Genomic DNA, 18288 nt, shown 5'->3' with positions numbered 1-18288 from the left:
TCTCTGAGGGAGGGTTGGGTACCTGCCCCTTTAAAGGAGGCGGTAGTCTGACTGGTCCTGAAGAAAGCGTCACTGGATCCAGAGATGGCCACTAATTATAGACCAGTGGCCAACATCCCATTTCTGGGCAAGGTGTTAGAGCGGGTGGTGGCGGGACAACTCCAAGCACTCTTGGATGAAACTGATTATCTGGACCCATTTCAGTCCGGCTTCAGACCCGGGTGCGGTACTGAATCTGCCTTGGTCGCCCTGTACGATGACATGTGCAGGGAGAAGGATGGGGGAGTGCATCCTTGTTGGTTCTCCTGGACCTCTCAGTGGCTTTTGATTCCATCGACCATGGTATCCTTCTGGATAGGCTAGCGGGATTGGGGGTCGGAGGCACTGCTTTGCAGTGGTTCTGCTCCTATCTCAATGACCGATTCCAGAAGGTGGTGCTGGGGGACTATGGCTCTGCACAATGGCAGCTATGCCATGGAGTTCCGCAGGGGTCCATTTTGTTCCCTTTGCTGTTTAATGTCTACATGAAACCGCTGGGAGAGGTCATCAGGAGGTGTGGGCTGTGGAATCATCAGTACGCTAATGATACCTAGCTCTACCTCTTGTTCTCCACCAATCCAGGTGAGGCAGTGGCGGTGCTGAACCGGTGCCTGGCCGAGGTAATGGGCTGGATGAGGGCCAATAAACTGAAGCTCAGTCCGGACAAGATGGAGGTCCTGTTGGTTGGCAGATCGGGCTTCGGGGAGGGTGAATTGAACCTAGTCCTGAATGGGGTTGCACTCCCTCTTAGGGACAAGGTCTGCAGCTTGGGAGTGCTCCTCGACCCAGAGCTTTCACTGGAAGCTCAGGTGACAGCAATGGCAAGGAGCGCTTTCTTTCAGCTTCGGCTGGTCCATCAGCTGCATCCCTACCTGGAGAACGACTGCCTGGTGGCAGTGACACACGCGTTGGTGACTTCCCAACTTGACTTCTGTAACGCGCTCTACGTGGGGCTGCCCTTGAAGATGGTCTGGATACTTCAATTGGTTCAAAATAGAGCTGCCAGGCTGCTGACGGGGACTGGGCGTTATGTTCACATGACTCCAGTCCTCCGGCAGCTTCACTGGCTTCCCATTGAAGTCCAGGCCCAATTCAAGGTGTTGGTGATGACCTATAAAGCCCTAAACGGCTTGGGTCCTGGTTACCTGAAGGGGCGCTTACGTCCATATATGCCCGGCCACCCCCTGAGATCAGCGGGAGAGGCCCTTCCCCGGGAACCCTCCGTGAAGGAAATTAGGAGGGTGAGTACTTGGAGGAGGGCTTTTTCTGCGGTGGCATCCAATCTATGGAATGCACTCCTCAGAGAGGTCCGCCTGGCGCCATCGTTATTTGTTTTTCGGCGCCAGGCGAAGACCTTTTTATTCAAATGTTATTTTAATTGTTAATATTATTTATTCATTTTATTCTTTGGCCAGGGCGACTTAATTTATATTGTTAATTTATATTGTTTTATTGAATTTTATTTATTTATGGTTTGTGAGCTGCCCCGAGGCTTCGGCGAATGGGGCGGCATAGAAGTCTCCTAAATAAATAAATAAATAAATACATAAATACATAAATAAAATAGAATCTGGCGCTGGCAGGTGATCCTCACTGTGGCTCCCTTCCCCCTCCATCACCTCCCATGATGCTGCTCCTCCCGTCTGAAGCACAAGTCAAAGGAGAACTCACAAAGATTTCCCCCTCCCCTTCCACCAGCACAAGCAGAACTCAGCTTAAGTGCTGATCTTGCTACGATCTGCCTTCAGTAACAGTATAATAAGAACATTCCTAGTTAGGAACAGATGGTGCCAGACCTGCTTGATACTGGTTTCCTGCCCCGGCCGCTTCATAAGCTGTCTCGCTTTCATACTGCGGTTCCCGCTGACTGATTGCTTCTTGATAATCAGACTCTTCAGCTTTGCTGTTGGTTTCTGGCTCATGCACAGCTGAATAATTCATATCTGAAGTCTTGTAGCCAGACTCAACGGAAACAGCATCCTAAGGGACCACAAGGCAGCAATTACACGAGCACAGAAAGCCCTTCATATTTCATGTCACTGCCGAAGTGGGCAGAACAGAGTTCTCTGTGGAAAGGATGCAACTAACACCAAGACGGTGACAAAATCGAAATCAGCTCATTGAACTGTCCAGACTCTGGCATTTTGCACGTGGCTTCCCCCAAAGTTATAACAATGAGTACCTCAGGCAGCTGTTTTGGTGTCCAGAGATATAAGCCGGGGGTGTGGGGCAGTGGACCCATCACAGCCACCTGTGGGAGTGCCACGCACAGCATGTGAAGTACTAGAGCGGTGGACACTGGCTCGTCACATACGGGGTGGCCATTCGCGCAAGCGTTTTGTCAATCCCTTCCCTCTCCCCTGCTTTGATATATCCCCTGTGAAATGTGCCAGTTTTAATCTGTTCAGTTTCACTACAAGGCCATCCTCATGACCTGTTAGGCAAACTGAGGACATGCGAGAGGGAGCTGCCTTAGGACAGGACCCCGATGTCTCCATCTGCTCCAGTGGTGCTTGCTCAGATTGGCAGCACTTCACAGGATCTCTGGTGAAGGCCCTTCACCCAATCCTTCCTTTTCAACTGGAGATGCAGGGGACTAAGCACGGGGACCTTAGCATGAGAGTGCGCCTGCATGCAAGCCATGTGCTCTCCCGGTGAGCTATGGTATGCGATGCTATCTTGCTCAGAGAAGTGTTCAAATCCTTTACCCCAAGTCTCGAGCCAAGTCTCATGTCTTTCCCTTCAAGTCCAAGTCAAGTCTCAAGTCAGTGCCAGAAATTTTCTAGTCAGGTCTTGAGTCTTTTCTCAAGCCTCAAGAGCCAACTTAAACAGAAAAAAGGGAGGTGGCAGTAGGGTGGGTGTGGAAGGGTGGGAGAATTGTAAACCCCCCATGGATCTTCCATTCCCTGCTTCTCTCAGTGATGCACCGATGTTCTTTGCTTCAACCACAATTTATTGTAAAAATTCTGTGCTGTTGTTTCACATTTGATCACTGTGTCCTGGAGCCTGCCCTGAACAATGCCTGATAAATAACCGCAACATACAAGTTTTCAGCCCCCCCCAAAACAGCCTTTTTTTTCCTCTGGCCAACTTTCACTTGATAATATTGATCCCAGTGTTCTGGAGTCTGCCCTGAACAAGGCCTGATAGTAACCCCAAAAGGCAGGCTGTTGCACTTCCTGCCAAAGTGTGCCAAAAGAAGAGCTGCAGTCTTGCCTTCCCCCCATCTCAACCCCCACCCCCTTGAAACTCCCTCCCTCCCACTGCCTCTACTGTGTTGTGTCTGCCCTCTAGGATCTCCAGCCACATGGTAAGCCCAGGAGCAACCTGATCATAAACAAGGTAGAAACCTCGAGTCAACTCGAGTCACTCATTCACTGCTGCTCACTGATGCGACTTGAGTCGGACTTGGGAGTGAGTCACTTGACTTGAGCCCCAGCACTGATTTAGTTACTTATTACTTGTTTGGCTACACAACCTGTCTATGATATTCTGAAGGTTCCAGAAGAGTTCTTGTGGCATTTATTCAAGAGCTATCAACAAAAACACCATTGCTAGTTCCACCAATTATTTTTTTACATTAACCCAGTCTGTTTGCTGTATCAAAAGCACTGGAGAAAGACTTCTTTTATTTCAGCACTTCAGAGCCTCTTTCGGTCAAAGGGTCCAATTCCATCCTGGAGAAACATGGGGGGCTGCATTCAAATGGTGGGTAGGGCTGAAGGCCAAGAGGGGAGGGTGGGAGGACCAACGAACTTGACCTTAAAGCTCTTACTGCCAAGCGGCCAAGCCTTGGAAGAGGCATTTCAACCTTCTTTGAAGGAAGATGCAAAGAAACTAGAAAATCACAGAATGACTGGTGCTGGGGAAAGGGAAGAGGGTGCGGCAATCCTGGGGTCCCTGCAGTGCCAGATGGGGGCCCACGAGTGCCACTTCCGGTCCCTGAGTCTGAGGGGCTGCGCCCCTCTTCTGTTTTAAATGCCGAACTAACCTCATAGACGGGACTGGAAGGCACCTTTTCTTCCACCTTCTGTGGGGTGGGAGACGGAGGAGGCGTTTCCTTCTTGGCTTTGGCTTTTTCCTTTAGCAAAAAGACAGAAAGAGCAAAGATGCATCACATCAACACTTGTAGCACGTACAACGAGAGGCAGCTTGTGACATGTGCCAATCTCCACACCCCCGAGAGTAATTTGTGTTATTTGTGGGGAAGAAAGCCATCTTTCTGTAGCTGAGTTATCCTGATCAAGGTTATGATAGAGTAGTTATGATTCCGTATTAGCACTGCAGTAGGCTAAAACCAAAGGCAGCCAAGAGAATACTAAAGTGGAGAAAATATGAAACAAAAGGAATAAACATAGAGAGCTCATCCACAAGTTTTTACACCGTCCAAGAGGAGTTACCCTGTGTCTATGGCCACATGCAGCAAGTAACATGTGAGCTGGTATTACTGTGCTGAGCGGGGCCACTTCCCAGAGACAAGCTGCACAACTGTGACAGCACAATTTTCAGCAGCGCTGCTCAGCGTTGGCTCTTCTCCCGCTCACAAAGCGCCCTGTCAGCGTGGTTGGTGCAGCATGCAGGTGACTTCCACAGGGGTTTCTTTGCAGGAAGAATCAGAGGACATAAAAACCAAGCCCTCCTATTTTACCTACTTGGCAACATTCTTCTGCTGTGTCCCTTTCTGGAGAAGCCAAGAATGGTGTGCTAGTCTTCCCCAGATTCAGTTTAATTCAGAAAGCAGGCTTCAAGATCTTATTTTAATACTTGCTCATGCAGTTTAATATGATACACATTCAAAGGCATCGAGCATGATCTTCTTCCAGTTCCTTCTATAGCACTGGGCTAGCAGTGACTTTTTACTACACTCAATTTACATAAACAGTCATTATCTTGATTGTGAATCACAATCTGCAAGAACGGTAACTATAAAAATGGCTTACCATAGATAAAAGATACCGAGAGTGATCGGTGGTGGGAATAGGTCTGTAAGTGTCTTCCCTTGTCCTGCTCCCCGGCTAACTAGGCAAGACATGGCTACGGAGCTGGGAGAGGAGCGGATTAGCCCCAAAGCTGTGGTCTGATACATGAAATTGCTCCCATGTGTGCTGGATGTGAGCATCACAGAACTGCTGCATTTTGTTTCACCGAGTCTGTACATTCTACAGCTGACAGGCAATTCCTTTTCGCATTAATGGCTCCGAGTCAAGAGTCAGAGTGGGTGGCACGAGGCAAACCCATGCTGGGAGGTGCTGCCTGTAATTTTCTCCAGATTAAACTGTAGGGCTCTTTTTCTGTCTAAAGGCATTCCAAAAGAGGTAGACGTCAAGAAGCAATAATCCAATATATCTGTGTTGGTTAGAAATAAGCACTAAACCACCACCTTGCTTTGCTTTGTCTTTCTTTTCTTAGTTTTAAATGAACTGCTTTTTTCAGGAATGCAGGAAAAAAACTTGGATAAAAATGGTATCAGTTTAGAACAAGGATACAGCCAAATTATTTTCATTAGTGGAATGCACTAAAAAGAAGCTGACGCTTTCCACTCCTCACAAAAAGATCCAGTATATCCGTTCCAGCTGGCTCTGCATATTTTACAAAGGACCCGTCTCTGCATTTTGCCAGCAATTTAGCTCAAACCTTGCAGCCTCCCCTCCCTTCTATAGTCTTGACTATGCAGCACAGTCCTGTGATCTGTTGTTCTGGACAATGATTCACAGATCCAAGCTCTGGGGTTGCAGAGCCGTTACGGCTGCTGCCTTCCCGTTATGACCCAGCTGAAGCACATGGATTGTGCACACAGCACCCACGCCGTGCAAACGTTCATTTACACACAACCAGAGTCCAAAAGGAAGGGAGCTGACTCTCTGCTACAAGCCCTCACCTGGTTCATCCAAAGGAAATTAAAGCACAGCTTTGAGGCCCAGAACGCACATTACTTTCTTCCTCTACAGAAAGCACAGCGGTTACGTGTGGGACTGGGACCTTAGCAACTGGGATAAAGAGGATATTTATACCTCCCCCTGGTGCTCTCCCGACACTGTGGGCCCAATATGGATCAGTAGGGTGCCAACAGTTTCTATTACCAGGGATCTATTAAAGCAAATGGTTTGTGCTGCTATTGTAAGTCTCTTTAACAGAGATGGGGGGCCGGGATTCCAATGTAAATAAGAGATGGTCAAACAAGGAGATATCCAGAAGAAGATAAGCCAGACAAAGGGGAATTTACACTATAAAAATAAATAAATAAATACTGACTGAATTTTGTTTGAATGTCACGCTGAGATGCTAATGATTCAGTATCATGGTGGTGTGTGTGTGCGCGTGTGTGTGCATGCACGTGTGTTTTTAAAGGCCCCTAAAATCACCAAATTCATACACATGTAAGAATACAACCCTGACTCTATGTCCAGTTCTGTTAAGTACTCCCTGGGCTGGTTAAGATGCAACACCTAAACCATGGATGGTGTAACGTGATGTCCTGCAACAGCAGGGGGTTGGACTGGATGGCCTTCATGGCCCCTTCCATCCCTACTATTCCATGATTCTATGATTCACCACTTGGCCACAAGGTCTGAGCCTTGAGTTCTCAAACTCCTTCCTCCCCCACTTCCAGGTACTGGTAACTGGCAGTTTGCAATGATATCTGAGTTGGAAAACTACTGTTTGCTGTCACTCCCCAAATTCAGAGATTTTCAGTTCTGGTTTAGAAAGAGCAAACTGTATTTTACCCGTTAAGGGGAAACCAGGAAATTGGAGAGGGAGTTAGAATGACCTGGACAATGAGGGAATCCATGAGTCTGAGGCACACACTTGATGGACAAACTGATTTAGTTGTCACATCTAAACCAGCTCAAGGTGATACTTAACAGAATTTGAGACATTTGATTTTAGGGACTGGATGAATTAAGCCATTTTAGAGACTTTTTAGAATACCATGACATTGATTGATTAGTACTTGGTGTGAGGCTTTCAAGGAACATTTGAGAAGTATGTAGCATAAAATTACCCTTGTTACTGATTTTTCTTTTTCTGGCTCTCTGCTTATTTGACCTTTTATTTTACATCTGAATCATTTAGTTGCTATGAACTTCTGTAAGATTTTTCTCACCCTGGAACCTCCTTATTCAGTTTTGTTTTAAAGAAAAGGATATAGGAAGGAGTATTCATAAATTTGGCTTTCTTGTTGAAGCAGCACGACACTGATGCTTAAGACAAACTTCAGATCTCCTCTATTATAACATTTTTAGTTTCTCAGCACAGAATCACTTTGGAGTTTATTGGCCACAAATGTGCACACCATTCACACCACACCCTGTGGATTCCCAGCAAAGACAAAGCTTTTTTGTGCAACATCAAAAATCACTTGGAAAAAAAATCCATTTTTAATCACAGCCAGCTGCTTGGTCTGTGTGCATGGCCTGATTAGGAAGCAATTATGAGATCAACTCACCAAACAATAGGAAATGGCCAGCTCAGCCCTTCGAGCAATGCACTAATGTAGCTTTCCCCAGCCTGGTGCAGTCCAGATAGACTGGACTACACGGCCATCATTTGCAGCAATATGGCAAATGGCTGGGCGTTATGGGTGCCAGGCAGTGCAACACGTCTGCACAGCACCACGTTGGGGGAGGCTGTCGTGGTGCAAGGTTGGCTGAGGCCCAGAAAGAGGGGATGCAGTGAATCGATTCAAGAGGCAAAAGGAATGCAGGATTAGCAGACCAGCAACTTCAAGCAAAGACAGGAATTCAGTGAACATGTCCGTCCATGAAAGCAGAGCTAGCACTGGGGGAAAGGTGAGACCCAAATGGCACTGTTTTCTTTTAAAATGACATCTGACACTCGATACCACAGGAATCAGAAGTTACGGGCAACGGCAGGTCAAGAGAAAAAGCTTGTTCTTTTGAGCCAGCTGGGATGCAAAATTAGGATATCAGTGGGACTTGAAAAGGAGGCCTAAACCAGATGTGACTTTAAATGTGTGTCTCCTCACAATGTCCTTTGCCCATTTTGCTCTAGAATAGGAAATAGGTGGGGGAACTGTCCTAGATTAAAAGCACAGCATGGAAGGTAGGGAGACTTTTGAGATTTGGACTGAGAGTTCTGCAACTACACTTGAGCGAAACTAAAATGAAGATATAGCTGCTATAGTACATTTAAAATCAAGTCAAGCAATTAAAAATTTCGTCCTCACTTGATCTCGTGTTGGGTGTCCAACTCTACTATCCTATGATCCTTTGACTTGTTGGTGCCGACTGTCACCACACTCATGGACCTCTCTCCCCTTGCCCATTTGGGTGGTTCAGATGATGTCTGACTAGACATGTATGAGTAGACAACCCACATCTATCTATCTATCTATCTCACATGGTATTGAGGTAATACTGGCTTTTTTATTTGTGTGCAAAACCTATTGGAGCTGAGAAATTGATTTCACAATTTGGGTTGGCGTGAACTGCCAATTTGGTTCTGAGATAGCCATATTGGCTCTGAAGCAGAATCCACAACGGCCACAAGAACTCAGCTTGTAGCTCACAAGCTCCTCAAAGCGTATCACACAGCCATGTCTGTCTACCATACAACAGGTTTATGTCATGTATTCGAGGTTTCTGTCCAGGCACAGCAAAACCAGACCTAGAAACATTCAGAAACTGCTTGGCTCCCTGAGGAATTCAGATAAGCCCAAACTCTGATTCATCAAGAATGCAATAAATCAGAATTCAATGAATCCATCACTGAAATCTGAATTTCAGGAACATCCCTAATAATGACATGTATTTTATGTTGATGTGCTCCTAACAAGGGTGCTTTTTGAAGTTAATTTGTTACTAAACTTTATACATATAATGGCAAGCTGTGCTGCTTTAATTTCTCACCAACCAAGATACCACATATGGAAAAGGTGGTTCATTAAGTCAGCCCACCACCTCGTGTTTGAACTCTTCGGCGCAGATATTAGGTAGCCAAGAAACAAAGCTGAGCTCCCTCCACCTGGTGACCCTGCCTCAGATCAATCTTGTTAGCCAATGCCTTTTCGCGTTTGGGTACCACTCATGCCATCTGGTCCCTTTTGCTTCTGCTGAATGAAACAGCTTGACAACACCTCATCTTTTATATGCTTTGCATTGCTGTGACACCTAGGAGGCATGGATTCTGAGCATATGGCTAGCTTAAAAACAGACTCCCTTCTGCTCAATAATGTTCCGTCTTGGAGGAATAATTGCCTAAGTAGTACTGAATCTGGAATCAGGTAGAGTTCAAACAAGCTGACAAATCTCTTCCAGAGACAGCCCTCATTTTTCTCTCAAGCAGGCTCTACATCCTCTCAGCAAGCATCCTGTTCAACCGAAAGGCGCGTACAGTGGGGGTGAAGGGGGAGGAGTAATTTCACCTACTTCCAGCATCCGCCTAGCTTCCTCTTGTTCTTGCTTGTCCTTGGCCATTCTTTGAGCTCTTTCTATTTCTGCCTTCCTTCTGTCCTCCTGCTCTTTTTCCTTTGCTAGATTTTCAAAGTTAGCTCTGATGTTGCTTGTTTTAGTATTTGCTGCAATATTAGAAACACTACATGGTCATTGCACAGGTTATTGGCTTGAGCGGATCTGCACAAAATAGAATTCTCAAGTTAACTGACAATCAAAATGCACACTAAGCAAATTCTTTACATATTTAAATGATCAGAGCAATATATTTCACAGAGAAGCAGAACTCATTCAACTTCCTGCTAGGAGCAGACCCTATGAACATGAGCCATTCGAACCAAAAGTTCAACTTAAAGTTAAGAATTCAGGAGGAATTCCAGTAATATGATTAAGGATAATTTGATATGTTTCATTTGAATGATACTGTCTTCCATAGATATCACAGAGACAAAGCAATTAACAGTCTTTCAGATTTCGACTGCAATATTACAAGCATAAAAACCTTAAAGGCACCTAGAAGGTTTTGGTACTAACATAATGAGAGCCTGGTGATCTTTAAGAGACCAAGATAATCTAAACCATCCAACAAGGACACACACACACACAAACACACTTTAAAATACTCTCTTACCAGCTTCCACTGGCTTTGTCTTCTGATATGTTGAAGATAGTTTCTCAATATCCTCAAAAGTGGATGCATTCTTTCGGTAAGACAGATTGAGTCAGGTTCACGTAAGAAACAAAAATATATTACAAGATTAGACAATGTGCATAACTGCATGTATTTTGCATGGAACCATCAGAAACGTATGCACATATTTTATTCAATTTTATTCAAACAAGTCACCGTTATATACTTGGGTGACAGATCAAAAGGATCAGTCACCAAGTTATGATCCTTCCAAAATGCCAAAGGAATGCACTCAAAAGTGAGATTCACACTCAGCAGAAACTCTGTATAGAGTCTCTCATGACAGACATCCAAAAACCCCATAATGTCAGTTGATATTCTGCAAATTAATAACAGCTGTCAGTTTGGGTACTGGAACGTTTTAAACTTATAATAATTTTAATGGAAGCTCAAAGGTAAATTTCCACAAAGCAGAGAATTCAAGTTGTTGTGCTTTCAGATGCCAAAAACAAATTAACAGAAAAGCCAGCAACTGGCTGTCAAAGCCACAACTCCACACCATGAAATGAAGTAGCAAAGGAAATAGGTGCCTTCACCAAACACATTACTGACCAGCACTCCAGTTTGGAGCAGAGGTCCCCAAACCTTTTGGGGCAGTGGATCTATAAGGAATTTGTTGTTAGATATGTCCCAAAAATGACTAGACAAAAATGACAAACAGAGCAAGTCAGAAGGGGCCCCCTAGGCCCCGGCTCCAGACGGCTCTGCTCATGACATGCCTACCATGTATTCCTGCTCTCACCACCCATGCATAGCAAGTGGTTGCAGCTGCACACCTTTTCTTCCAGGAGTTTTTAGTAAATGGGCAGGCACATTGCAAAACAAAGTACCAGCCTCCTGTCAGCTGCATTCCAGAAACTGCCTCTGAGCCCATGCCTGGCAATCTTCAGTTTTTAAAGTGAATGACAGTGATCACGATATATTCAAAAAGAGGCAGTAGTAGTAGGGGCAGAGAACCACATAGGCACCAGGGGAGGTGAGTGTGGATGCTGTGCTGAGGTAGCCACAATCAGAATATTTGCCATGTCCCCATATTGACCAGTACAGTCACAGAGCAACTTTAATTCCCAAGGATGGCTGCATGTGGGATGGCCAGATGGGCTCGAGTCTCGTTCCATTGGCAGAGAGAAGCATCTGTGGCTGTGCTGAAGTGGGCCCAGGGGTATGGCAGAACATGCTTTGGATCCACGAGAAACGCTCTAAAGGTAGAGCATCTTTAACTCGTGGACAAAATTTTAGACTTATGAGCTAGGCAAAAATACTGTCATACCTTATCCATCCGATCTTTCTGCACACCATATTTTCCACCAAATCCTTTAGAATAGTCTAGAAAGAGGAAAAGAAGTTTATTTTACATTGTCTGCTGGACTCCCCCTTTTAGGTTTTATCAAATATGGAGAAGTACTATAAGAAGCTGCATGCACAGAGTTCCCCATGACTGCAGCCAAGCAAAGTAAGTAGATGCAGAGAGAAGGATGTATATTTTCAGACTTCGGTAGAAGCATCAGCAGGTGTGCATGACAGAGCGGGCCGGGTTCATGCTTCCACATTCACTGGCTGAAATGAAACTGCATGATGGCTGGCAGGAACTAAGCAAAGGAAAAGACGCTGTCCCTCAGACCACAACATCCCAGCATCCCTACCTCACACCACTTCTATAGCACAGCCTTGGATTACTCTACCATGTGGGTATGCAAGCTTTGTAAATTAGGATGTTCTGTAATTTCGGTAATGCCAACATTTTAGAGTGCCACACACCACATCGTTTCAAAGGAACAAGTATTTAAGTGCCTTAAAGACACAGAAATAGTGGCCACATGACCTTGGTTAAAATTGCCAATAGTACAATTAAATGCAGGACACACATGTTTCTACAAGACAAACACACTGCAGAAAAACAAAAGGGGTAAAACAAGCTTTTGAAAAATCACTTCTGACTTTTTGATTGGCCTCATAGTTACCTTGCCTGATTTCAATGTTTTGTATAAAGACAGCTCTGTGTGTGCATGTGTGTGTGCACACGTACCAAAAACTGGAACAAAATCGCATGGGCCTATAATTTAAATTAAGCTATAAATCCACATATTATTGTATCAACGGATACATTGTGAAACAATATTGAAAAAGTGAAGTTTCAAACCAGCATATTTTCTATGAGAATGAGTATGCCTTTAGTATCATTACCAAAACCTGGGATGACTACTAATCCTAGGAAAAACAGATATATAGATCTTTCTTTCAAAATGGGTTAAGCTAGAGAAAAGTGGCAAGGAGCAGAGCATTTCACATCCTACTCCTAATGCTAATTCTAGAAAGCATTTAAAGAAAGGACACGTGCTTTGCTTTGGTGTTTTTTTTAAGCAGTAAAATCACCTTCAGCTTAAACGAACACCTAAAATGTTGCCTTCCTGTGACAACTGGAAAAACCTGAATCCAGCTGCTCACACCTTAGGTGCCAGACTTGCCATCCCTGGATAGCAGCAGAATGGCCCAGGGGCCAGACCACAGCAAACCGTCAGGTTCTATCTGCTAGCAGCAAACCACACAGGGGACACCAGAACTCCTGTGCGGTGCACACTCCAACTCGCCAAATGCAAGCTGATGCCCACTTGCCAAAAAGCTCGCTGGCTTAAATAACTGGCGTTCAGATAAGGGCTGGACTGATGTGTTTGCACAGAGTAACTCAATGAGGTATTTTGGGCGATCGGTTCCCTGCAGCCCATGCCGGCCATTCAAAGTGAGCATCTTAAGTCTGCGTTAGAAGTGGCTGTGCCAGGTAAAGAGTGACGACGAGAGACTATGCCTTGCTGCGACTCATGCTTCGCTAGTTTCTCCTTGTAGTCAAACCCCACAGCTGATGGGTCCTGTCTCTCAGTTTGAACACCGAATTTCCCTCCGAAACCACTCTTATAGTCTGAGAAATCCAGGGTACGTGATAAGGAAAGAGAACCAAGGGTAGAGAAGGAAAGGGGCAGGGGAGAAAAGAGGAACATATTTAGATACAACATACGTAATCCTGAACATGAATTCTTTAACACCAGCTCTAAAGAGTACTAGGAAGGGAGGAAAGAATTCACAAGCAGTTCGTCCAACAAGAGGTCACTTTGATGAAGAACCGAACTACTTTTTGAGGAATATCATACAGTGCAGCCCTTTCTAGACTGCATCATGTCATGATGGAGCTGAAGTTTGAATGTTTTCTCCTCACCAAAAGATTCCCTGCATATATACATTCAAAACATCTGGGAGGAGACTGTTCTGGAACCTTCTCCAATATACCCCAGGCAGAGAAAGCTTCTGACATGGGAAAGCATTCTGACATTCAATTTCTCCCCATCCATTCTACAGCAATCTGAAGTGCCCCAGTTCCATGTGCATGTGGACTGGGCCAAACATGGGAAAAATGTTTTCAACAGGGTCCTACATAACATGCGAAGAGTTGAAGCATGCCTATCAAACAGGATATATGTACTCACATTTAGTCAGTCAAGCATGGGTAGCAGACATCCCAAAACATCTTAAGTTTGAACCTTCCTTCGAACAATGACCTAGTTTGGATAACATGGCAACCCAACCCTGGAAGGTTCTGTAAGCCAATCAGGCATCCCTGCCTCCACCTGTCCTGGAATGGACCCCTAGAGCAAGAGGCAGGAGCAGGGGATTGGGGTGCTTGATCTCCTGGGATTCATTGCTGGAGGATGGGGCCACCCCACCCAGTGTGTTGGGCAGGCCTGTGTCCTACCCAAGCAGTGGGGGAACTGGATCCACTTGGTAGTGCTGCCCCATCTGCGAGTGGCACTGCCAAGCGGATTGGGCATCCCTACCTCTTCACGTATCAAGCCTGACAGTAAAGCTCTTGGTCAGGAGGCAGGAGCCACGATCCGTTTGGTAGCGCAGCACCACCCCTGAGTGGTGCTGCTGAGTAAATTTCACAGCCACGCCTCTGTGCCAAAGGGGGCTGGAGGAGGGGGCTGTCTGGTCAGCTCCCCTGTTCTCCTATTGGAACAATGTGCATGCTAAAGAGTTTGAAAAATTATTGTATGGAATTAGGAGATCTTGGTTTTAATCCACAGTTTCCTATGCATGAGTAGAGCACATTTTGTTTTTTTCAGGGTGGATCCACCAATTTCCCCTACCCAGCTGCAGCTCCTGAAAAACCTCTGCCAAGTGCCTGGAGGGATCCCCAGAATACTGTCAAATGTAATAAAGCACCCCGAGCCTGGCAGAAAGGTGTTACCCAAAACCAGGAGGAACTTTGTGCCAAGAAATAGTCAGCAATATTAGTTTCGTTTATATTTTCGTTTATATTATATTTCGTTTCCTAACATTCATCCATCCATTCATAGTATTTACAAATTGTTTTCTGCAATAATAAAAAGTGACACAATAAAATTCAACACCAAATAGTCTTGTAAAAATGGCAGGATATGGCTAACATCCATGCAAGACCTGGTAAAAAGTGTAGTATTTACTACCTATCTATAACTTTTGTTGCATTCAGTAGCTCACGAGAAATTCTGGATGAAGCAAATCACATCATCCTCTATGTTCAGTTTTCCTTCCCTTGCTTTTTCAAGTAAGCACATATTATGATTTCGGATAACCCATGCAAAAGACAGACTGGAGATCATGTGATCTTCACCCACCTTAGAAACTTTGATGAAATCGGGTCAAGCTTTGCACACCGCGACAAGCTTTGTCGCTCTATAGGTACAGCCAGCAGTATTAGGTAGAGGCTAAACAAATTAATGTACCTTTTTGAGATTCATGTAGTTGCACTTTCTCCTGGTGATCCCAGCCAAGTGCACATTTGTCTTGTCTGTCCGTCTGTATCCCAAACTTTCCGCCAAAGCCTTTTGTATAGTCTGTGCACAGAAACATTCGCAAGGTGTTAGGGAGAGTCACTTCAGAGGTCTTAGAGTTAAGCAGATACTTCAAAATGAATTTGTTTACTAAATCTGTTTACTAAAAGAGAGCCAGTGGGGTGTAGATAGAATGTTGGACAGGGACTTGGCAGGTTTGTGTTTTCTGTCCCCACTTGGCCATGTAGCTGCCAGGACTACTTTGGGCCAGTCCCTAACTCTCAGTCTATCCTTCTTCACAAGGTTGTTGTGATGATAACAGTGGGGAGGAGGAACAGGCCAGCTCAGGCTCCTTACAAGAAGGAAAAGGGAAGAAGTAGTCCCATCATGGAAGTGACTGAGTTCACACAATGGTGATTCCATCCAAAAGCATTAAAACTCAGTAAAGCATGCTTAAGATTGTTCTTTATTTTGCAATCCTGGCCAGCCAAGATTTAAAAAGTAGCTTGCAAATATTTTAATAAACAAAAATCCTGCAGATTGCAATGCTATTTAATATGGTATGTAAGATTCAGTAGTTCAACTACTTAAGTGATCTGCTGCAGATTTTATCAGCCAGCCTGAATACTTCAATGGAAAAGTGAAAGGGAGATGTGAAGCCTGGTTTGGGGGGGTGGGGGGAAACTTCCCCCAACCTTTTTCCCAAAAGAACTCTAGGAAAAAAATGAGAAAAAGTAATTTTTTCCCTGCTCCTCTGTGTTTGTTTCTCTTTTCCTCAAAGCTTTCTCATATCTTGGTACAAGAAAAGCAAATCAATTAAAAATATTAGGGGGAAAGAGGAGGAGGAGGAGGAAAAAGAAAGATAAGGGGAGTTTTCAAAACTAGTTTGTACTTCTGAAAACTGAATGCGAGAGCTTATGCTGCAATATTTGATTATACTAATAGGTCAGATGCAAAGATCGCTCACACATAATTCCATGGAATAAAATTAAAATGAAGACCTTTCTGTGATTCATGCTTTTCAGTTTTGCCTTGATATTCAAAGCCAACAGCACTTTTGTCCACTTTCTCCTTGTCCACGCCATATTTACCACCAAAACCTTTAGAATAATCTGGAGATGAGAGAAAAAAAATTATTAGACATTATACAAAATAAGGGACTAGATGGCTTCTATGCATAGCTCTTGCACTGAGGGTCAGTTGGCACCATAGTGTCTCAAGTTCTACCCAAAATCTCAAGGGCTGTCTTGCAAGTATCAAAGAACCATCACAGGTCAACCTACCTCAGAACATCTTTGTCACCTGACAGCACATCAAATTGTGTTTTCCAACAGAGGCAGTTGCATATTGAGCTGTGAGTTTTCATGTGAAAAACCCTCTGAGTCACCATGAAGCAGCTGAAGCAGGGTGCAAGATCTCTCCGTTCATCCTCTCCCCCGGCTGGAGTGTAAATCCCCACCGTTGCCTTTAAACACAGCTCAGGGCCAAAGTACACATTACAACTAATCATGCAGTAGGGAGCCAAGCATTGTTTTACCCTTGTGTAACCACGGATTACATCCACTGGTTAAACCTCTTGCCCGCCCAGCCACCCATTATTTCCCTCTAAATTCCCTCTCTGAAGAGCTGAAATACATGGAAATGGCCTCCACTAACTCCACTGGGGACATTTTCCTGTTCTAACCTTCCTCCTCCTAGTGGTGGAAGTTCAGTAAAATGCTTGGGTGGGGGAGCTGCCTAACACCCCTCTCCTAGAGAACCAATTCAAATTCTTCCATGAGTGCAAGGTGCTAGACAAGCCTCTGCTATATGATTCATATAACTTGTAGTTTGGCTCGCAGTGCATTGTCTTGGCTGGCTCCAGGCTAGTGGCAGGTCCAGGTTAAGCAGAAACTTCAGCTAGCCTTAATTCTGGTGAACTCTGCTGCCAAAGAACTCTTAGCAGTGATTGAAGACAACCAGGAAAGGGTTTGGTTATCTGGGCTGAAATAGCCTGCTACCTAATGCTTAAACAAGGGGGAGAGGAAGAGAGGCTGGGTTCACATGTCACAACAAGCAATCCTGTTGTGCTTTCTGCAGTGCGTGGTTTCTTGCCTGGATGTGCCTCACAGACGATCAAGTGTTTTCTACACTAGCATGGTTTTCACTCTGCTTGCTTAGCCCTTCCACTGTTGCATGTGTCCCATCAGTCACCATGCTTGAAATTCAATCTCACGCTGGATGGCTGGTGCTGCTCCTTCAGCCTCTCTTTCCAGCAGTAACTGCATACCAGGACCAGAGAAACCATGGTGAAACAGGAAAACCATAGGGCAGACCATTGTTTCTTATCAGGCTTTCTAAAAACCAAACATGCCATGCTGAAACACCACAGCAGGGTTCGGATGGCACAATAGACCATTCTGCACAAGAAGCCACCATGGCTTGCTGTGTTTTGCAGACCCACGCAGCAATGTGCATACTGTCAACCCTTCCAAGGAGGAGAGCTGCTCTCCACTCCCAATAAACATTTGAGGGAAGCAGCAGTGGTGTGCTAACAGTGTGTGTGTGTGTGTGTGTGTGTGTGTGTGTGTGTGTGTGTGTGAGAGAGAGAGAGAGAGAGAGAGAGAGAGAGAGAGAGAGAGAGAGAGAGAGAGAGAGAGAGAGAGTTTTTTAAAAGCCTAACTTGCAGGAAGTTATCTTTCTTGCATATCTCTCATCTAGTTCATAGAACCAGGAAGAAAAGGTAGTTTCCGAAACTCAGGGCTTTTGGTGGGAGTAGAATTGTTCACCAGAGAGGTGAACCTCTCTGGTGAACCTGCAGGGAGAAGACAGAATTTACTGAGCTTTGTTATTCTGCTTTCAGACAAACATTTTCTTGTTTGTCCACCAGAATTCAGAGCCTACATCTATTCGGATTTTCTATAAATCTATTTGATAATCTTCTCACATCTTTAATGGCAGTTACATTTAGATTGAAGAAGCTAGCTGATACACAATAATTCATTTTCCTCAAAAATAAGTGGACAGAATAAAACAAAAGAGAATTGTGGCCCAATTTTGTGAAGAGAAGGAACATTTCCGTATTTGCTTAGCATATCGCAACTTACTAGAACAACAACAGTAACAACAGCAGCAGCAACAAAAGCACTGAAGACAATGCAGTGTAACGAACCTTTCTGTGATTCATGCTTCTCCGTTTTTCCTTGGTAATCAAATCCCACTGCACTCTTGTCTACCCTGTCAGCCTGTACGCCATATTTCCCCCCAAAGCCGCTGGAATAGTCTGCAAACAGAAAACCAAGCAAATGGAAATTGCTTAGAAATTGTGACTGTACCAGAAGAATTCTAAAGAAGACACACCTCT

General features: G+C 44.8%; 1 protein-coding gene across 4 annotated transcripts in view; it reads right to left on the bottom strand.

Annotated features, from left to right (window-relative positions):
- CTTN (cortactin) overlaps positions 1-18288 on the bottom strand; it is a 40582-nt gene that overhangs the window by 5540 nt on the left and 16754 nt on the right. The window contains exons 7-15 of one of the 4 annotated variants that reach the window (XM_044436344.1): positions 18097-18207; positions 15947-16057; positions 14898-15008; positions 12947-13057; positions 11414-11469; positions 10084-10153; positions 9429-9577; positions 4031-4120; positions 1836-2019 (exon numbers count right to left, since the gene is read on the bottom strand). In XM_044436344.1, coding sequence (XP_044292279.1) covers positions 1836-2019; positions 4031-4120; positions 9429-9577; positions 10084-10153; positions 11414-11469; positions 12947-13057; positions 14898-15008; positions 15947-16057; positions 18097-18207 — 993 coding nt within the window. The remainder of the gene's footprint in view (positions 1-1835; positions 2020-4030; positions 4121-9428; positions 9578-10083; positions 10154-11413; positions 11470-12946; positions 13058-14897; positions 15009-15946; positions 16058-18096; positions 18208-18288) is intronic. The other 3 variants (XM_044436345.1, XM_044436346.1, XM_044436347.1) reach the window with 3 other exon arrangements.

Source organism: Varanus komodoensis, unplaced genomic scaffold, assembly GCF_004798865.1.
Source record: "Varanus komodoensis strain SLA01 unplaced genomic scaffold, ASM479886v1 scaffold3, whole genome shotgun sequence".
Classification (NCBI taxonomy): Eukaryota; Metazoa; Chordata; class Lepidosauria; order Squamata; family Varanidae; genus Varanus; species Varanus komodoensis.
The sequence above is the reverse complement of the archived record's forward strand: the minus strand, read 5'-3'. Positions and strand labels throughout refer to the sequence as shown.